The sequence below is a fragment of the Oncorhynchus clarkii genome, chromosome 21, assembly GCF_045791955.1.
Source record: "Oncorhynchus clarkii lewisi isolate Uvic-CL-2024 chromosome 21, UVic_Ocla_1.0, whole genome shotgun sequence".
Classification (NCBI taxonomy): domain Eukaryota; kingdom Metazoa; phylum Chordata; class Actinopteri; order Salmoniformes; family Salmonidae; genus Oncorhynchus; species Oncorhynchus clarkii.
The window spans coordinates 40,570,389-40,588,842 of NC_092167.1; the positions used below are offsets into that span (position 1 = coordinate 40,570,389).

Sequence of the window (18,454 nt, forward strand, 5' to 3'; positions counted from 1 at the left end):
AATAATAATATTTACACTTTGTAGTCAATTTTGGCACTAGAATAACCTGATTCATATGGATGCTGTTTTCAAAGGTATTCCTTGCTTCTTAAAGGCAGTCACTCTTTAAAGTAGTCCATTTATTTCTATGTGTCAATTTTAGAGCTACAAACAGATGTGCAACTTGTATGAAGAAGGCACTGACTGGCTCATGGCTTGTCTCCCTGCCTTTCAACCAAGAGGTTTTGGGTTCAAACCTCACCTTTTGCTTTAGTCAATGTTTCTGCAACTGTTGATGTCTCACACATGAAAATGAGTACAATTTATGTGGAGGCAGTAGCTCTGGGGTTTGGTCCCTCGCTTGTAACCTAAAAAGGTTATTGGTTCAATCTTATCTCTTCTGCAACTGTTGATGTCAAACATAGAAATGTCAAATCAAAAATGTTAAGGAGTTTGTAGCTCCCTGCCTTCCATCCAAGAGGTTATGGGTTTGATCCTTGTCCTTTATAGACTACTGCAATTGTCAAATTTACAAAGAAAAGTGTAAGATGTGTGAAGGAGTCTGTTGGCTCTGGTGTAAGGATCTTGACCCGTAAGCATGGGGCTGTAGGTTCGAACCCGGCACTGGAGCAAGGTTATGTGGACAACATGGACTCCTGGTCAGTGAGCCATGGCTACAAAGATGGCTGAAGGGTACAACAAGTAGGGGGGGGTTAAATCCTGGGGTTTCTCCCATGCAATTCCAAAGCAGTGGTTATCGGGGAACCCGCAAAGTCAACTCAAGTGCCGAGCCTGGGATCTAACCCACATCAGGATTCAGAGGCAAGCTCCTTACACCTGTGCCACTTATTCCTTCACACATTTCTTCCTGGTCAGAAGCAGAACACACAACTTCCTTGATGAAAGGTGAAACACCAGAGCCAGGCTTTTGTCAACAATGCTGAGATGGCATTCAAGGTTTAATGCTGTAGATGTCGACTCTGGAAACTACCTCTAAATGTCAAGTGAACTCCTACTCGGTTGGGATTGAATCCCACCCCAACTTTGAAATTAGCTGAAGTTGGACATTAACTGAAGTTTGACAAATATTGCATGTCCTTTCCTCCTGTTCTCAAAAAAACAACACGAGAACCAGAGGCATCAAGGAGAGCAAAATATTTCCTGCTAATGGTTCCAGAAGGTGAGAACAGGACAAAAAAAAACAAGGAAAGGCTGAGGTGGAGGTTTAATTAGTTGCAGTATACTGTAAATCCTCCAGGTGGAGATTGCTTGCATGAAAGTAACCAATCTCCCAATCACATTAGTTTCTGCCTCAGAACAAGATTGGTTTTCTTAATCAATTTGCCATTTATTTTGACAAACAATGGAGTGAGGGTTTTTTGTATGTAAAAAAAAACAACATTTGGAAAAGTTTCCCAGGAAAATGTTCAGAAACAAAAATGGTACAAAACATCTCCACTTGCCCCAAAGCATTTAAATGTTTGACATATTTGCCTAATGCACACCCCAAGCACTATCCACAAACAATGCAGCCTCTAAACATCCGGGTTGCCTCCCACGATTTTCAAATGTTCACCTCAACACGTCTGTACGTAAAACGCCAATTTGACATAGAACTACATCACTTCATATTTCACTACCCTATCCACTTGAATAAAATACAAAATAATAGCTAGCAAGATGGAGATCACAGAGGTTATTTTTAAAGGATTGCATTTTACAATCATTAAAACGTAGAAAATGCACTAGAAGCACATCCATTGGCTATTTCCTTGATAGGGGTCATGCTTACACACAAACAGAACATTAAGCTATCGCATACAGAGCACAGTAATGGCAATAATACAATCTCACATTCTATAAAGTATAGCCTATATTAAATTGAAACACAGCAATATGACACTATTTCAATGCTTCATGATAGTGGCTTTGGAGAAGTCACCGACAGATACTTGTGTGTCCAAAATAGCTCCCTACTCCCCATTTAGCCCAAAGTAGTACATTACAATAGGGAAACAATTTGGACATTTTGACAGTGAAGATAGTTGGGATGTGAAAAGGCACTTTTGTGAACCACAGCCCCACCCCATTGAGGGACACGATATCCATTTAGACCATAGAGACTGATAGAGGACTCTTCTTTGCATCTGCCCCATTCTGGCATTTGTGATATGGCATCTGTGAGCGCATGGGCATCTCCATTAAAGAGTCTTGGAGGTGTGTTTCCTGACCGATTCAGTATTTCGCTAGTAAAATATGCGACGTGTCGTCTTACTTTAAGTCAGAGCAGCTGGGCAGGTCTGTCTCACTGTCTATGCTTATTGGATAGAGAGCAATCAATGAAGCTATTCACCCCATGTTAGTGGGCAAATGGACGTCATCAAATCCCAACATTCATTTACCCGTTGTTCCTGACTTTATGACCAAAATAATCCTATTTACATTTTGTAGTCAATTTTGGCACTAGAATAACTTACTCATATGGATGCTGTTTTCAAAGGTATTCCTTGCTTCTTAAAAGGCAGTCACTCTTTAAAGCAATCAAATGTCTTTGTCTACTCCTTCTATGAGTTGGTAAACAAACTGAAAGGGTACTGCAACCTGGAATGTGTTTAAACAGGTATAAAGCCAATATTTGCAATTTACTGTCACCTGCAGCTGTGGAATGTTTTCTCACGAGTATAATTAACTGGCTGATCCCTCCTGATGACCCAGATGGAATTATGTGATCCTTCCTTAACCCATAGGAAGTCCCACCCCGTTAACTACTTCAACTGGTGAAAGTCAATGACACTGCCCATGCTAAAACAGGCTTTGGGGCACAAGAGTCCTCTATCCATCTCTATGGTAACTTGAGACACACCCATAAGTGAAATAAAGGTTAAAGACTTAACGCTTTGTTCCAATGCTTTGTTCCGAGGACGACTGCTCTTCGCAACATTTGCGCCACAGTTCCACTGATCTGTTAATATACTCCTCCCAATCACATGGTAACGTGCCAATGTCCATACTAGCATACTACTTATAATGAATTAATGTATTGGCCATGCATTTTAAGTAGTATGCAAGTGAACATTGAAACAGACATTCAAATCTGTTAAACAACCATTAAGGATCTATGCCGGGTGAGTACAGTATACTTCCCAACACAATTGGTAAGGCATCATCTCACTAATATAATAGCATGGTTACACAGGAAAGTAAAGCGTTTCCCTGACTCTTATTTTCCAGGCTGTTAAGAGGCTAACCGCCTGACCTCAATGTTCAGTAATGTTCTCTCCCACCCACTATTTCCTTCTAACTACCCACATCTCTTTTTCCGGTTTCCCCCTCTCACCACGCCCTCTTCCTTTCAGTTTCTACTGGCACAGATTTCATCTCTAGAGACGAAAAAGGAGTGACAGTCTCCATAGCAACAGAAAAGACCATGCACACCGCAAACAGTGCACAAAGTCAGGGAGACAAGCCAAGAGAAAAGGGCAGGGAAAGAGGAGCCTCGTTGACCCCTACTGCATGTGCTATAGCCAACTCTTGTGTGGCATGACAACATAGTTACACATACTGTATGAGACAAGGCTAGAGAAAGAGCACTTTAGAATACATAGCTGCAGATATGTTTATCTCATTTTCCTACACATTTAGCGCAAGCATTCCTAGTCAAAATGAGCCTTCTCCCACTACTGGTAGTGTCCCAGTCTTTCAAACGACTAGTTTTCACCATAGCGCATAAGTATACTTTGTATGGTTATGTGCATGATCATCTTACAAAATATGATACAGGAGCTAATAACACCATAGCTGGTATAGTTACTATAGTATTGTCCATGCAAATTCTACAATCTGTTTACAAGTACTACACTAAATCATGAAATTACCTAGATCACTACAGTAATACATTTGATGTCTGCTTCAAGTTTAGAAAGATGGACATGTATTAACATATATATTTGGTTTATGAATGACATGTTGATGCTAAATATATCAATGCAAAACAGAAATCGCAAAATGTAGAGTAATATTTCTACTTAAACATTATGGTATTCAGGTGGTTATCTTAGGCATGTCAATTTAGGTTGATATAAAACTGGTACTTTTCCATCTATACTGTACTGAAACCCACACATATAGATAACAAAGAGAGAGAAAAAAAAAACTTCCTGATTCTTACATTTGGACGGATAGAAACAGTCCAGAAAGGCAATTTTGACGCAAAGGAAAGCTCATCGTCAGATAAGGTCTCATGCTGTTTCACACAAAGAGTTCTGGGACTGGCATGGAATGGCAGCTTCCTCTAAGCTTTGGAATAAGGAAGGAGTTTCATCCGGAATCTGAAAAAAAGTGGGTTCCGAACAGGAACTGAAAAACAGAGTGCATTGAATCAAGCGCTCGGTCTTTCCCTCCTTTTTCCTTTGTTACGAGAAGACTGTGTTGCGCTGGTTCATGTCGCCAACCTTCTCGAAGAACATGAAATCCTATGAAGCGAAATAGAGGAAAGAAAATGTCAACGAAATTTCCTCCAACAACTGCACATCTTATTAGCTCAGTGATAGGCCTTACTCATCAAGTTCTGTGATTAGAAAAATCTACATTTGAATCGAATATATCTTTATTTAAACAGGTGGACTCACAATGAGGAAGCAGGCGCCCATGAGCACGGCCTTCATCTTGACGTCCATGTCCAGGGGGAACTGGATGCCAAAGTTGTCTGTGTCAGTGAAGACCTCCTTTAGCAGGCCACTCCACTGCTTACTGATGCGGCCGATGGGCTTGCCTCCATCTTTCCCCGTCAGCTAAAGGATTAGATGGGTGTAGACTTTAATACGATACTAATTTTTCCACCTTGCCTGATAAGCAACAATATTTTCTGGTCTACAAGAGATGTCAAGGTGGATTTATATTTGGTGGACAAAAATAGTCAACCCGATGGAAGCTTAACTCCCAAGTGCCTCCATATTGGATGACATGAAGTGGTTTAACCCCCGGGTTTATGACCCCTCACCTCAAAGTTGACATCCCCGCAGCAGTTGCAGGCGAAGCAGGGTCCCTCCAGCTTCATCACGGTCTCCTTGTTGGCACCCTTGATGGAGAACTTGGGCACACAGGGGTTCCAGTCCTGGGACACATAGCCTATGGTAGTGCCAGGCGGGGCTTGGACCTCGAGCTGAGGGACACACGCATCGAAAACTAAAGATATTTGAACGTGCTTAAAAATACTTTATTTAAAAATACAATTATTAAAAAAAAATAAAAAAAAACCAGGCTTCGGTCCTTACATTGTGGCTTGAAATAGCAGGTGCTTTGGTTACTGCAAAGATTGCGTCGACATGAAATATGGCACTGATTTGAGAAGTGCATTGGTGTATTCTATTGGCTTAGCAACCATTGCAAAGACAAAGGTACCATGCTTCACATGGTAACAGGCTATGTCTCCATAGATGCTTAATTAAAGTGTGAAATTGCAGTCAGAAGGGACGTTGACATCTCATGGGAATGTATTGTAGTTAGCGTGCCAGCAATGGGATTCAACAGAGCGCTTAAAAGATGAAGTGATGGCACCAGATCAAGACAGTCAGAGGGTTTGGACTGACAAAGGACCATTCAGTGTCATTCATGAGTCTTTACAAAGCACAGGGACTGGGGAGACGTTAGGACAATCCAAAATGGCTTCCAGTCCAATAGTTTGCATGCTTTTATTACCACTTTTTTTTAAGCAAAGTTGTATGTACAATGCTAATGCTAACCTGAAGGTAAATAAACCAATATATTAAGACTCAACATAATGATTATTTTTGTGTGTATATATATATATATATATATATATATATATATATATATCCTGCTGATTTTGTACGTTTGCCCACTGACAAAGTGATTAGTCTATAATTTTAATGGTAGGTTTATTTGAACAGTGAGAGATAGAATAACAGCAAAAAAATACAGAAAAACACATGTCAAAAATGTTATACATTTATTTGGATTTTAATGAGAGAAATAAGTATTTGACCCCCTCTCAATCAGAAAGATTTCTGGCTCCCAGGTGTCTTTTATACGGGTAACGAGCTGAGATTAGGAGCACACTCTTAAAGGGAGTATAAACTCTTAAAGGGAGTATATACCTGTATAAAAGACACCTGTCCACAGAAGCAATCAATCAAATTCCAAACTCTCTACCATGGCCAAGACCAAAGAGCTCTCCAAGGATATCAGGGACAAGATTGTAGACCTACACAAGGCTGGAATGGGCTACAAAACTATCGCCAAGCAGCTTGGTGAGAAGGTGACAAACGTTGGTGAGATTATTCGCAAATGGAAGAAACACAAAAGAACTGTCAATCTCCCTCGGCCTGGGGCTCCATGCAAGATCTCACCTCCTGGAGTTGCAATGATCATGAGAACGGTGAGGAATCAGCCCAGAACTACACGGGAGGATCTTGTCAATGACCTCAAGGCAGCTGGGACCATAGTCACCAAGAAAACAATTGGTAACACGCTACGCCGTGAAGGACTGAAATCCTGCAGCGCCCGCAAGGTCCCCCTGCTCATGAAAGCACATATACATGCCCGTCTGAAGTTTGCCAATGAACATCTGAATGATTCAGAGGACAACTGGGTGAAAGTGTTGTGGTCAAATGAGACAAATGGAGCTCTTTGGCATCAACTCAACTCACCGTGTTTGGAGGAGGAGGAATGCTGCCTATGACCCCAAGAACACCATCAAACATGGAGGTGGAAACATTATGCTTTGGGGGTGTTTTTCTGCTAAGGGAACAGGACATCTTCACCGTATCAAAGGGACGATGGACAGGGCCATGTACCGTCAAATCTTGGGTGAGAACCTTCCCTCAGCCAGGACATTGATAATGGGTCGTGGATGGGTATTCCAGCATGACAATGACCCAACACACGGCCAAGGCATAAAAGGAGTGGCTCAAGAAGAAGCACATTAAGGTCCTGGAGTGGCCTAGCCAGTCTCCAGACCTTAATCCCATAAATCTATGGAGGGAGCTGAAGGTTTGAGTTGCCAAATGTCAGCCTCGAAACCTTAATGACTTGGAGAAGATCTGCAAAAAGGAGTGGGACAAAATCCCTCCTGAGATTTGTGCAAACCTGTTGGCCAACTACAAGAAAAGTCTGACCTCTGAATGCCAACAAGGGTTTTGCCACCAAGTACTAAATCATGTTTTGCAGAGGGGTCAAATACTTATTTCCCTAATTAAAATGCAAATCAATTTATAAAATGTTTGACATGCGTTTTTCTGGAATCTTTTGTTGTTATTCTGTCTCACATTGTTCAAATAAACCTACCATTAAAATTATAGACTGATAATTTCTTTGTCAGTGTGCAAACGTACAAAATCAGCAAGGGATCAAATACTTTTTCCCCTCATTGTATGTATGTATGTATGTATGTATATATATATATTTTTTCTCTCTCCACCATGGTTGGGGTCCTGTTTATATAGTCAAAGTAATGTAATGTGTCAGTGTTCAGCACGCCAACATACCTCCTGCAGGCAGCAGGGGCACCAGCAAGAGGCACAGCGGAAGGGTCGTATGAGGCGGATGACCTCACGGTCCATGTTGTCCTTGATCTTCATGTCGAAGCTGCGCAGGGCGCCGCAGCAGTTGCGCGTGCAGCAGTCGTTCTTCTCTTTGGCCTTGTAGATCTTCTGACCCAGGCTGTTCTTGATCTCGTACTGGTTGTTGGTCTCAAAGCCGATGAACGCTGAGGAGAGGAAAACAGAGGGAGAAGAGGGGAGGGGGATGGTGAGAGAGGCGAGTTTAAAATGACCACAGTTTGTCCTGATCTCTCTATACTAAGAGAAGACTAGCAAGCTCACCTTCCAGCAACTCCACTTTTTGGTGTATAAGGATCTGGTCAATCTGAAACATGGAAAACACAGAAGAGAGAGAGCGATAGATATGGAAAGAGAGAATGGAAGAAAACAAACCCCAGCATGTACACTGTGACAACAGATGAGGTTGGTGAAATCAGTGGATTTGACAACCTGTTATGTCACTCCTCCCCAGCCTAACCTACCTGTGTTAGGTACTCCAGACCAGGTGGAACGCCGACTGGCACAACTCCTGCAGGGGCTGGGGAGATGGCTGCATGAGGCCCTGAGTTAGGAGCACCGTATTCGGGCCCGGGCATGGGACCACCATAGCCTGGGCTAGGACCCATCTGAGGTGCACCATATTCAGGCATGGGCATAGGACCTGGGCCCTGGCCTACTGGCCCAGGCTGGTACATAACTGGGTGGCCTGGCTGGGGTTGTTGGTGGTTGTAGCCCATATGGAAGCCAACCGGTGGTGGAGCTTGGTTAGGGTCACCATACCCCACCTGAGGAACAGGGTAAGGGGCCATGGAGTAACTTCCAGGACCTTGGTGAGGGGATGGGTAACCTATAGAAGGAAATACAAATATTTTCATGTTGACAATATATTCATATAAATAAAAAGCTAAACGTGAATGTGGAGTTATAGATGCAAGTATGTGGGGTGTGAGAACTGGTGGCTCATGAAGTGTATTGGAGATTCTACATAAAATAAATTACTATTTTGCTTAACAAAAGTGGGCCGTATTGTTAGACACAAAATGGATTCCCAACACCACACCCGTTTCAATGGAAAACTGCAAGGAACAAAAGTATTGTATCCAGCAAACTCAGTCGCCACATGATTATCCCAATAATCGTCACACACAGTTCACATCAACATAGTCAGCCTTTTATACGCCAAGCTCTGGTTTCAAATTCTTATCTCGAATACTTTGAAATAACATTATACAAATCCTGGGGGGGTGGGGTATTGCACTATGGTGCAACAGGAAAATTAGGGATTTGTTGCCAAGAATCAGCAGTAGGCCTGCTCTCCTCCTGCTCAGAATCTAATTCCAGTAAAAGCATCTCTAGCACTGCTTACTATTCTCATCAGGCAGTGGCTGGACTGCTATACAGACAAGACATTCAGTATGGCTACAGGAAAACAACACATTCAAATCTGTCTGACTGCAATGGTGGGAAGTAAAACTGTAATCATAAATATAACCCATGCAAAAAGAGTGTTAAAAACATCATCAAAAACAGTCCTGTCGGAGCAAGCTTTCAGCCACCATGTCGGTCAGATAAAACCGGTTTCTGGTTTGTAAAGTTAAGAAAAACAGTTGCTTGTTAAGGTGTATAACTAATGTACTAAATTAGTTTGTTTATAATATCTAGAAGAGATGTTTGACAGTTACGAGAACAGTTCCTGCCCATCAGTGGTTTCATAAATACACACCACGTCTGTGTTGACACCTCCGTGAACCAACATCCATGTGTCTATGGGTTGGTGTGAAGTGCTGCCCACACCCACCCAGACACACAGTGGAAGGAGGTGTATTTGTTTTTATATACACCTCTCTCAACACAACTTTTGTATTACCTCAAGGTTCATGAACACTATACTGTCATTGGAGCATTAGGAGATGTAAAAATCTAATTGAAATCTGACTGGGCATGTTAAAAGCAGACTATTACAGACAAGCGTATTTCCTTATTTACGATCAAACTCACCACACATAAGTTAACCTCAGTTCCCAGGCCAAAAATGTCTGTCTGTTAGCAGGCCAGTACCCTGACTCAACAGTGGTTAAACAAGTTATTGAGGGACGGTCAGGGTAGAGACAAACAAAGGCTCCTAACATGAGTCCCTAATGTATTTTGCTAGTCATTTGACTGGTAAATGGAAGAACGCAGCCAGTCAGACAGTAATGGAGTGTCTTGTTTCCTGGCTGCAACCTGGTAGGAGAAGCCCTCTTAAAAAGTAGTGCCTGTGACAAATATCTCCCTTTATAGGAAGACATCATTTGGGGGTTGTATGAATCACAGTGCAGGTGTCATTTTACATTGAATTGGCCTTTTTTAACCAGCATCTGAAAAATAAAAGATGTGAGCAGAGCAACCCACTGAATAGTATTCCAATCACTACCTCCAAGGAAGGAAAACAGACCAAGTTAACTAGCTTTTTACTGAGACATTCCCCCCAGATTACAGACACACCTACAACAAGAATGGGAAGGTCCATAGCATAGATGTTAGCACGTTTTCCTTTTGTAAACAACCGAATGGAAAAATACAAAATGGGAATATTTTTGGGGCATGCAAAGAACATTAGTCATTACGTATTTAAAATGTATCAACATTTTAATTTATTAAAGACGTGTGGGGGGGGGGGGGGGGGGGGGGAGATTCTTTGAAAGTGTGACCCATTTCAAACATCCTCTCTATTTGAACACTTTTGGGGAGGATAAGGTTTCAGTGGCGGGCTCGAGGAATGTGGAGTAGGTGAAGTTATCCATTTATTCAGGAGACAAACAAACAAAAGTCACACTCACGAGTTAGTGGTGGCAAACAGAATCACATTAACAATATGAACACATGCAAAAAGATATGCAAAGACGCAATTTATGAGGACAACAACCCAGTATAATATCTAAAGCAACAGAGACGTAGAGAAGAAAACATTACCTGGGGCTGACATGATGACTTAGTTACTGGACGCAAAGGGGAAAGCAGGCAGACTTCCTCTGTTGTCCACTACCGGGATCGCTATGAGAGAAAGAGAAAATGAGGGGGGGGTGAATGACACTAAAACATGTCCACCGTTCTAGACAATCTATTCACAACAAGGCCGCTATTAAAAAAAGGGAACTTTCTCCTCTAATATTCTCGAACATAAAATCCTAAACATACATAGGTGAATTTGCCACAATGTTCAAAAAGCATGTGGTTGGGCAACATGGTTGATGATACACAGTACACACACACTAAGTCTTTCTTTGAGGCTTCAAGGTGTATAGGGGATATCAGCAGAGGCTGGTGGGAGGAGCAATAAGAGGACGGACTCATTGTAATGGCTGGAATGGTATCAAACATGGAAACCACATTTGACTATGTTCCATTTATTCCATTCCAGCCATTGGAATGAGCCTGTCCTCCTATTGCTCCTCCCATCAAGCCTCCACTGGAGGATAGGTGTGATGAGTCAGAGATCAACCATTTTCTACTGTGCATTTTCAATCGGGTTCAAGTCTGGGCCACTCAAGGACACAGAGCTTTGTCCCGAAGCCACTCCTGCGTTTTCTTGGCTGTGTGCTTAGGGTCGTTGTCCTGTTTGAAGGTGAACTGTCTGGAACAGGTTTTGATTAAGGATCTGTACTTCACTCCATTCATCTTTCCCCTCAATCCTGACTAAACTCCCAGTCCCTGCCGCTGAAAAAACATCCCCACAGCATGATGCTGCCATCACCATGCTTCACCGTAGGGATGTTGCCAGGTTTCCTCATGATGTGACATTTGGCATTCAGGCCAGAGTTCAATCTTGGTTTCATCAGACCAGAGAATCTTGTTTCTCAGGTCAGTGTCCTTTAGGAGCTATTTGGCAAACTCCAAGCGGGCTGTCATGTATATATTACCGAGGAGTGGCTCCCGTGGGCAACTATCATAAAGACTTGATTGGTGGAGTGCTGCAGAGATGGTTGTCCTTCTGGAAGGTTCTCACATCTCCCCAGAGAAACTCTAGAGCTGTGGCAGAGTGCCCATCAGGTTCTTGGTCACGTCCCTGACAAAGGCCCTTCTCCCCCGATCTAGGAAGAGAGTCTTGGTGGTTCCAAACTTCTTCCATTTAAGAATGGAGGCCACTGTTCTTGGGTAGCCTTCCCCAAATCTGTGCCTCGACCTAATCCTGTCTCAGAGCTCTACGGACAATTCCGTCGACCTCATGGCTTGATTTTTGCTCTGACATGCACTGTCAACTGTGGGACATTATATAGACAGGTGTGTGCCTTTCCAAATCATGTCCAATCAATTAAATTTACCACAGGTGGACTCCAATCAAGTTGTAGAAACTTCAAGGATGATCAATGGAAACAGGACGCACCGGAGCTCAATTGAGTCTCATAGGGTCTGAATACTGTTTTCACTTTCTCATTATAGGGTATTGTTTGTAGATTGAGGGGGAAAAAATGTAATTTAATCCATTTTAGAGTAAGGCTTTAACATAAAATGTGAAAAAAGAAAAAAGTAATCTTTCATTGACAAGCTATAAGTGAATTATTGATGACTAGCGCTAGAAACGCATCAGATGGCTTCCACAACATGTGAACAATATCAGAAAAAAATGGGATTGATAGACCTAACAACTAGAAATGGGCAGATGTTTTAGTAAGTGGTGTCAGGTGAGGTCACGGGACATTTCCAAGTCTCCCAAAACCTCTCCAAAGTGGCATATGTCTGTAAATTAGACAATCCCAGTGCTATTACATATTTGCAATCCCTGGTTTAAATAATGCAAAAACAAAGTGTTGGAGAAAAAAGTAAAAGTGCAATATGTGCCATGTAAAAAAGCTAACGCTTAAGTTCCTTGCTCAGAACATGAGAACATATGAAAGCTGGTGGTTCCTTTTAACATGAGTCTTCAATATTCCCAGGTAAGAAGTTTTAGGTTGTAGTTATTATAGGACTATTTCTCTCTATACCATTTGTATTTCATATACCTTTGACTATTGGATGTTCTAATAGGTACTTTAGTATTGCCAGCCTAATCTCGGGAGTTGATAGTGCTGTTTTAATGAATGCTTACGAGCCTGCTGCTGCCTACCACGGCTCAGTCAGACTGCTCTATCAAATCATAGACTTAATTATAATAACACAGAAATACGAGCCGTAGGCCATTAATATGGTCAAATCCGGAAACCATCATTTCAAAAACAAAACATTCATTCTTTCAGTGAAATACGGAACCATTCCGTATTTTATCTAACGGGTGGCATCCATAAGTCTAAATATTGCACAACCTTCAATGTTATGTCATAATTCTGGCAAATTAGTTCGCAACAAGCCAGGCGGCCCAAACTGCTGCATATACTCTGGCTCTACTTGCACAGAACTCAAGAGAAGTGACACAATTTCCCTAGTTAAAATACATTCATGTTAACAGGCAATATTAACTAAATATGCAGGTTTAAAAATATATAGTGTATTGATTTTAAGAAAGGCATTGATGTTTATGGTTAGGTACACATTGGTGCAACGACAGTGCTTTTTTCACAAATGCGCTTGTTAAATCACCTGTTTGGCAAAGTAGGCTGTGATTCAATGATAAATTAACAGGCACCGCATTGATTATATGCAACGCAGGACAAGCTAGATAAACTAGTAATATCATCAACCATGTGTTAGTGATTATGTTAATGTATCGTTTTTTTATAAGATACGTTTAATGCTAGCTAGCACCTTACCTTGGCTCCTTGCTGCACTCGCATAACAGGTAGACAACCTGCCACGCAGTCTCCTCGTGGAGTGCAGTGTAATCGGTGTCCAAAAATGCCGATTACCGATTGTTATGAACAATTTAATTAGGGCCATTTCAAGTTGTCGCCCTCTATTACATAGGTATTCCTCTTGTCCAGATGGGCAGACAGGGGATATAGAGCGTAAGCAGGCAACATATTTTTGATGCACAAAGACAATCTATGCTGCCATTAAGTCATGCATCAGATATCATTGGCAATAGGCTAGATTTGTTCATATGTAACGGCCCCATGTAGCTATAGCGCAAAGACCGACCGGATCTGAGCTTACCTTGTAAAATGTTAGCTGAAAACGTTGTGTAAAATAAACATTTTGACTCCCGGGGCTGATTATCAATAATGGTCGGTCACAGGCAGACAAATAAGATATACTCATGATCGGTGGAGTCCCGGCTTTCAGTGTATATCAACATATTCCATGTTTATTTTGTTTGTGTGTCACAACGGTAAACAGAATGTAGGTAGCAGCAATCTTGAAATGAGGTCATCGGCTTGGCCTGGCCTTATAAAGTCGCTTGCCCATATATGGTAGTAAGTCATACCAAAGATTTGAAGGCACAAATCAATAGCCAACCATGCTTTTGCAGATGGGGGCTACCGTTCTCAGCCCAGAATGAATTGAATGAACACAAATAATAAAAAAATATATATGGGGACTTGACATTTAAGAGGTTTAAATTACCACGTTTGCTGTGCTAAACTATATAGATACGAATATTGGCCTGTTGGAAGCTACAACTCGCTACTACTAGATTGCACAGTTCCAGCTTGGTCTGAGGTGTGTTCAGTTCACTAGAACGTTTGCTACGTTGCGGAAAAGTTTGTACTGACCGACACGTTGTTTCCCCAAAGCGGTTCTTGAACAGACTTGATGTATATTTGCTCCCGTTCGGTGGAAGTGGCAAGGTGTGGATTGAAGCAATGAGTGACGAGCATAAAAGCGGGGCTGTATCTCTTTTAAATTCCTCTGTGGTTGATGTAAGTAGCATAGATTTACATTAAAATATATTCATTGGCAATATTAACATCAAAGAAAATGTAGTAATAAACAGATTAGGAATATTGTTTGTGATACAATTCCCTCAGCAAGATTATTTTGGTCAAATATCTTGGTGATATACAATGCGGGAATGCATGGAAAACTGCTAACAAATATTGTATCAGTAACAAAGTAAAGGAAGTTTCATTTAATGTTACACGATTATCGAAAACTTCAACAAGCATTTCTCAAAGGCTGGCCATGCCTTCCGCCTGGCTACTCCAACCTCGGCCAACAGCTTCCCCCCCCCCCCCCCCCCCCCCCCCCCCGCAGCTACTCGCCCAAGCCTCTCCAGGTTCTCTTTTACCCAAACCCAGATAGCAGATGTTCTGAAAGAGCTGCAAAACCTGGACCCGTACAAATCAGCTGGGCTTGACAATCTGGACCCTTTATTTCTGAAACTATCCGCCGCCATTGTCGCAACTCCTATTACCAGCCTGTTCAACCTCTCTTTCATATCGTCTGAGATCCCCAAGGATTGGAAAGCTGCCGCAGTCATCCCCCTCTTCAAAGGGGGAGACACCCTGGACCTAAACTGTTACAGACCTATATCCATCCTGCCCTGCCTATCTAAGGTCTTCGAAAGCCAAGTCAACAAACAGGTCACTGACCATCTCGAATCCCGCCGTACCTTCTCCGCTGTGCAATCTGGTTTCCGAGCCGGTCACGGGTGCACCTCAGCCACGCTCAAGGTACTAAACGATATCATAACCGCCATCGATAAAAGACAGTACTGTGCAGCCGTCTTCATCGACCTTGCCAAGGCTTTCGACTCTGTCAATCACCATATTCTTATCGGCAGACTCAGTAGCCTCGGTTTTTCTGATGACTGCCTTGCCTGGTTCACCAACTACTTTGCAAACAGAGTTCAGTGTGTCAAATCGGAGGGCATGCTGTCCAGTCCTCTGGCAGTCTCTATGGGGGTGCCACAGGGTTCAATTCTCGGGCAGACTCTTTTCTCTGTATATATCAATGATGTTGCTCTTGCTGCGTGCGATTCCCTGATCCACCTCTATACTTCCGGCCCGTCCTTGGACACTGTGCTATCTAACCTCCAAGCGAGCTTCAATGCCATACAACACTCCTTCCGTGGCCTCCAACTGCTCTTAAACGCTAGTAAAACCAAATGCATGCTTTTCAACCGTTCGCTGCCTGCACCCGCACGCCTGACTAGCATCACCACCCTGGATGGTTCCGACCTTGAATATGTGGACATCTATAAGTACCTAGGTGTCTGGATAGACTGTAAACTCTCCTTCCAGACTCATATCAAACATCTCTAATCGAAAATCAAATCTAGAGTCGGCTTTCTATTCCGCAACAAAGCCTCCTTCACTCACGCCGCCAAACTTACCCTAGTAAAACTGACTATCCTACCGATCCTCGACTTCGGCGATGTCATCTACAAAATTGCTTCCAACACTCTACTCAGCAAACTGGATGCAGTTTATCACAGTGCCATCCGTTTTGTCACTAAAGCACCTTATACCACCCACCACTGCGACCTGTATGCTCTAGTCGGCTGGCCCTCGCTACATATTCGTCGCCAGACCCACTGGCTCCAGGTCATCTACAAGTCCATGCTAGGTAAAGCTCCGCCTTATCTCAGTTCACTGGTCACAGTGGCAACACCCACCCGTAACACGCGCTCCAGCAGGTGTATCTCACTGATCATCCCTAAAGCCAACACCTCATTTGGCCGCCTTTCGTTCCAGTTCTCTGCTGCCTGTGACTGGAACGAATTGCAAAAATCGCTGAAGTTGGAGACTTTTATCTCCCTCACCAACTTCAAACATCTGCTATCTGAGCAGCTAACCGATCGCTGCAGCTGTACATAGTCTATCGGTAAATAGCCCACCCATTTTTACCTACCTCATCCCCATACTGTTTTTATTTATTTTATTTTCTGGTCTTTTGCACACCAATATCTCTACCTGTACATGACCATCTGATCATGTACTGATCATGCCTGTATTTATAGTAGAATGTTTTGGATTGACATACAGAATTTTGTTACAAAAAAATAGAACCGGTTGTACTACAATGGTTTTGATATGATTTATTTCAGAAATTGACATAGCATATTTAATTCAACTGCTAATAATACTAGGTAAATTTCATATTCACAAATGCAAATGGTCTAATTCAAAACCTAACTTTTCACTTTATAAATGAGTAAACAATGGCACCACTAACTAAAAATTAAAACAAAGGCAATTAAAACTTGTATTAGTAATGAATATGATTTGTTTGTTTAGGATTCCTGGCAATGTAAATAGTTTGTATGCATGTGACTATACCTCTTTTGCTTTTAGATATTAGTTTATATATATATATATTAAACAATTTAAAGAGCGTTCCCCAATCCCTCCTCGTTGTTCAATTGGTTATTCAGTACAGCATCGTTTCCTTGAACGTTCCACAATGTAAAAACGTATTGAATCCACCCCTGATTTTTCGCTAGACAAACTGCGCAATGTGCGTATTGAGCTCACAGAAAAAAAAGTATTAAATGGGATTCAAGTAGTTGAACAGACGTTGGTCAATAAGTTGTTTTTAAAACGGAAATATAACCGACATTTTGATAAATCGCTCAGCACTACTTTCGATGGAACTTTGTGCTATTGTTGCTGCAAATGTTGATCGTTAGTATTGCTAATATGAACACTGTACAATGGGCTATATTTTCCATTGTTCAATACCTCCAGAAACACTGAAGAAAAGGTTGTAGCCTAATGTTTTCAATCATGTTGAACACCAAACAACTTTTCTAACCTTTGTGGTCCGTTGTCTTTACATTAGTGAAAGTAAGGGAGAGAGATGGCAGGAATGTCTTACCTTTCAGATGACCAAAAAGGCGATGTTTGGTGACTCTTGCCCCGAAAAACTGAGGACAATTAGTAGGAAAATTCCTACTTGCTTGCCAGTCTTGTTTGCTATCGGCTACATTCGTCTTCTTTTCGATACCCCGCCCCTTTAGGTGCTACCACAAGACCCATAATTGAAAGGAGGCAACGATTTGTGGTATTTCTTTCTGCAACGTTCGAGAACATTTTCGTACTAAACTTTTGTATTATTACTATTATTGCAATTCCATATTTTTTTTAATTAAAAATGCAAATATTTAATTAAAATCTATACATCCTTCTTTAAAAAAATGTAACAAAACATCATAAACAGATAAACACATACAGGATTTTTACGTTCAAAGAAATTTGAACCGCTTAAGAGTATCAATTGATTTCAATACCTTCTTATTCTTACAGAGTATTCAATGTGGCAATGTAATTATTTAAGTATAATTTAGCATACCCCTGGTTTGCGGAAAAAGGGTAGGAAAACATAGGCTAATGCTGCGTTCATAACCAAGTGGGAAGGCGTTAAGCTTTTTACCACATATGACTGAGAAAAATCCACTTCAATGTCCCTCAACTGGTAATTATAATATTGGGAAACGTGTCTATCATAACTGAGCTCCAACCTCTTGCTGCCCTTCCAACCCACATGCTGCCCTTTGACGCACCTACTAATGAAATGACCTCGATAGCAGCATTTTAGCAACAAAACATTATTTTTTAAAAGCTATCTATTTATATGATTTTTGAGAGCTAATTTGTTTACAAACATGATATCTTTACTTTTAGTTCATTATTGACGTAACTCGTGGGTCATTAGCCAATCAGCATTTCTCAACAAGTTCAAAACGCTGAATGCATCCAATTGGTTTTGCGACTTCACAACTGGTAATTACCACCTTCCCACTTGGTTAGAACGCAGCATAATACTTGTTAGAAACAACCCTGTAAACGGCCCGACAATTTTCAGTAGACAAGAACATTTGTAAGGCGCACATACATCTAGGTAACGAGCACTGTAAAGTGAAACATGACTACGTCAACTGACTACGTCATTAACATTTTCTCAACTTTGACAAAAAAGCAACATCCACAAGAGGGCGATGTCGACTCAATTATGGGCTAATAAATCTTCTACTTATCAGTTGAATTGAATTAGCCTGTAGGCCTATATTTGTCCCCCCAAGTTTTCTGTAGAATTTTCATTGTTGGACATAAAAAACTGTA

At 41.7% G+C, this 18,454-nt stretch overlaps 1 protein-coding gene across 2 annotated transcripts; it reads right to left on the reverse strand.

Moving 5' to 3' along the window:
• Positions 1-104: 104 nt before the first annotated feature.
• Positions 105-17,369, reverse strand: LOC139379014 (phospholipid scramblase 2-like). Of its 2 annotated transcripts, none has more exons than XM_071121723.1 (8): positions 17,211-17,369; positions 10,491-10,571; positions 8,021-8,385; positions 7,821-7,863; positions 7,485-7,705; positions 4,979-5,140; positions 4,608-4,769; positions 105-4,451 (listed from the first exon to the last, which is right to left on the reverse strand). In XM_071121723.1, the coding sequence occupies exons 2-8, from the start codon at positions 10,501-10,503 to the stop codon at positions 4,392-4,394; spliced, it is 1,026 nt and encodes a 341-aa protein (XP_070977824.1). In that variant the 5' UTR covers positions 10,504-10,571; positions 17,211-17,369; the 3' UTR covers positions 105-4,391. The 2 variants fall into 2 exon arrangements, with proteins under 2 accessions (XP_070977824.1, XP_070977825.1); XM_071121724.1 differs by having other exon boundaries at positions 1,188-4,451; positions 4,608-4,667; positions 5,078-5,140; positions 17,211-17,341.
• Positions 17,370-18,454: the final 1,085 nt, after the last annotated feature.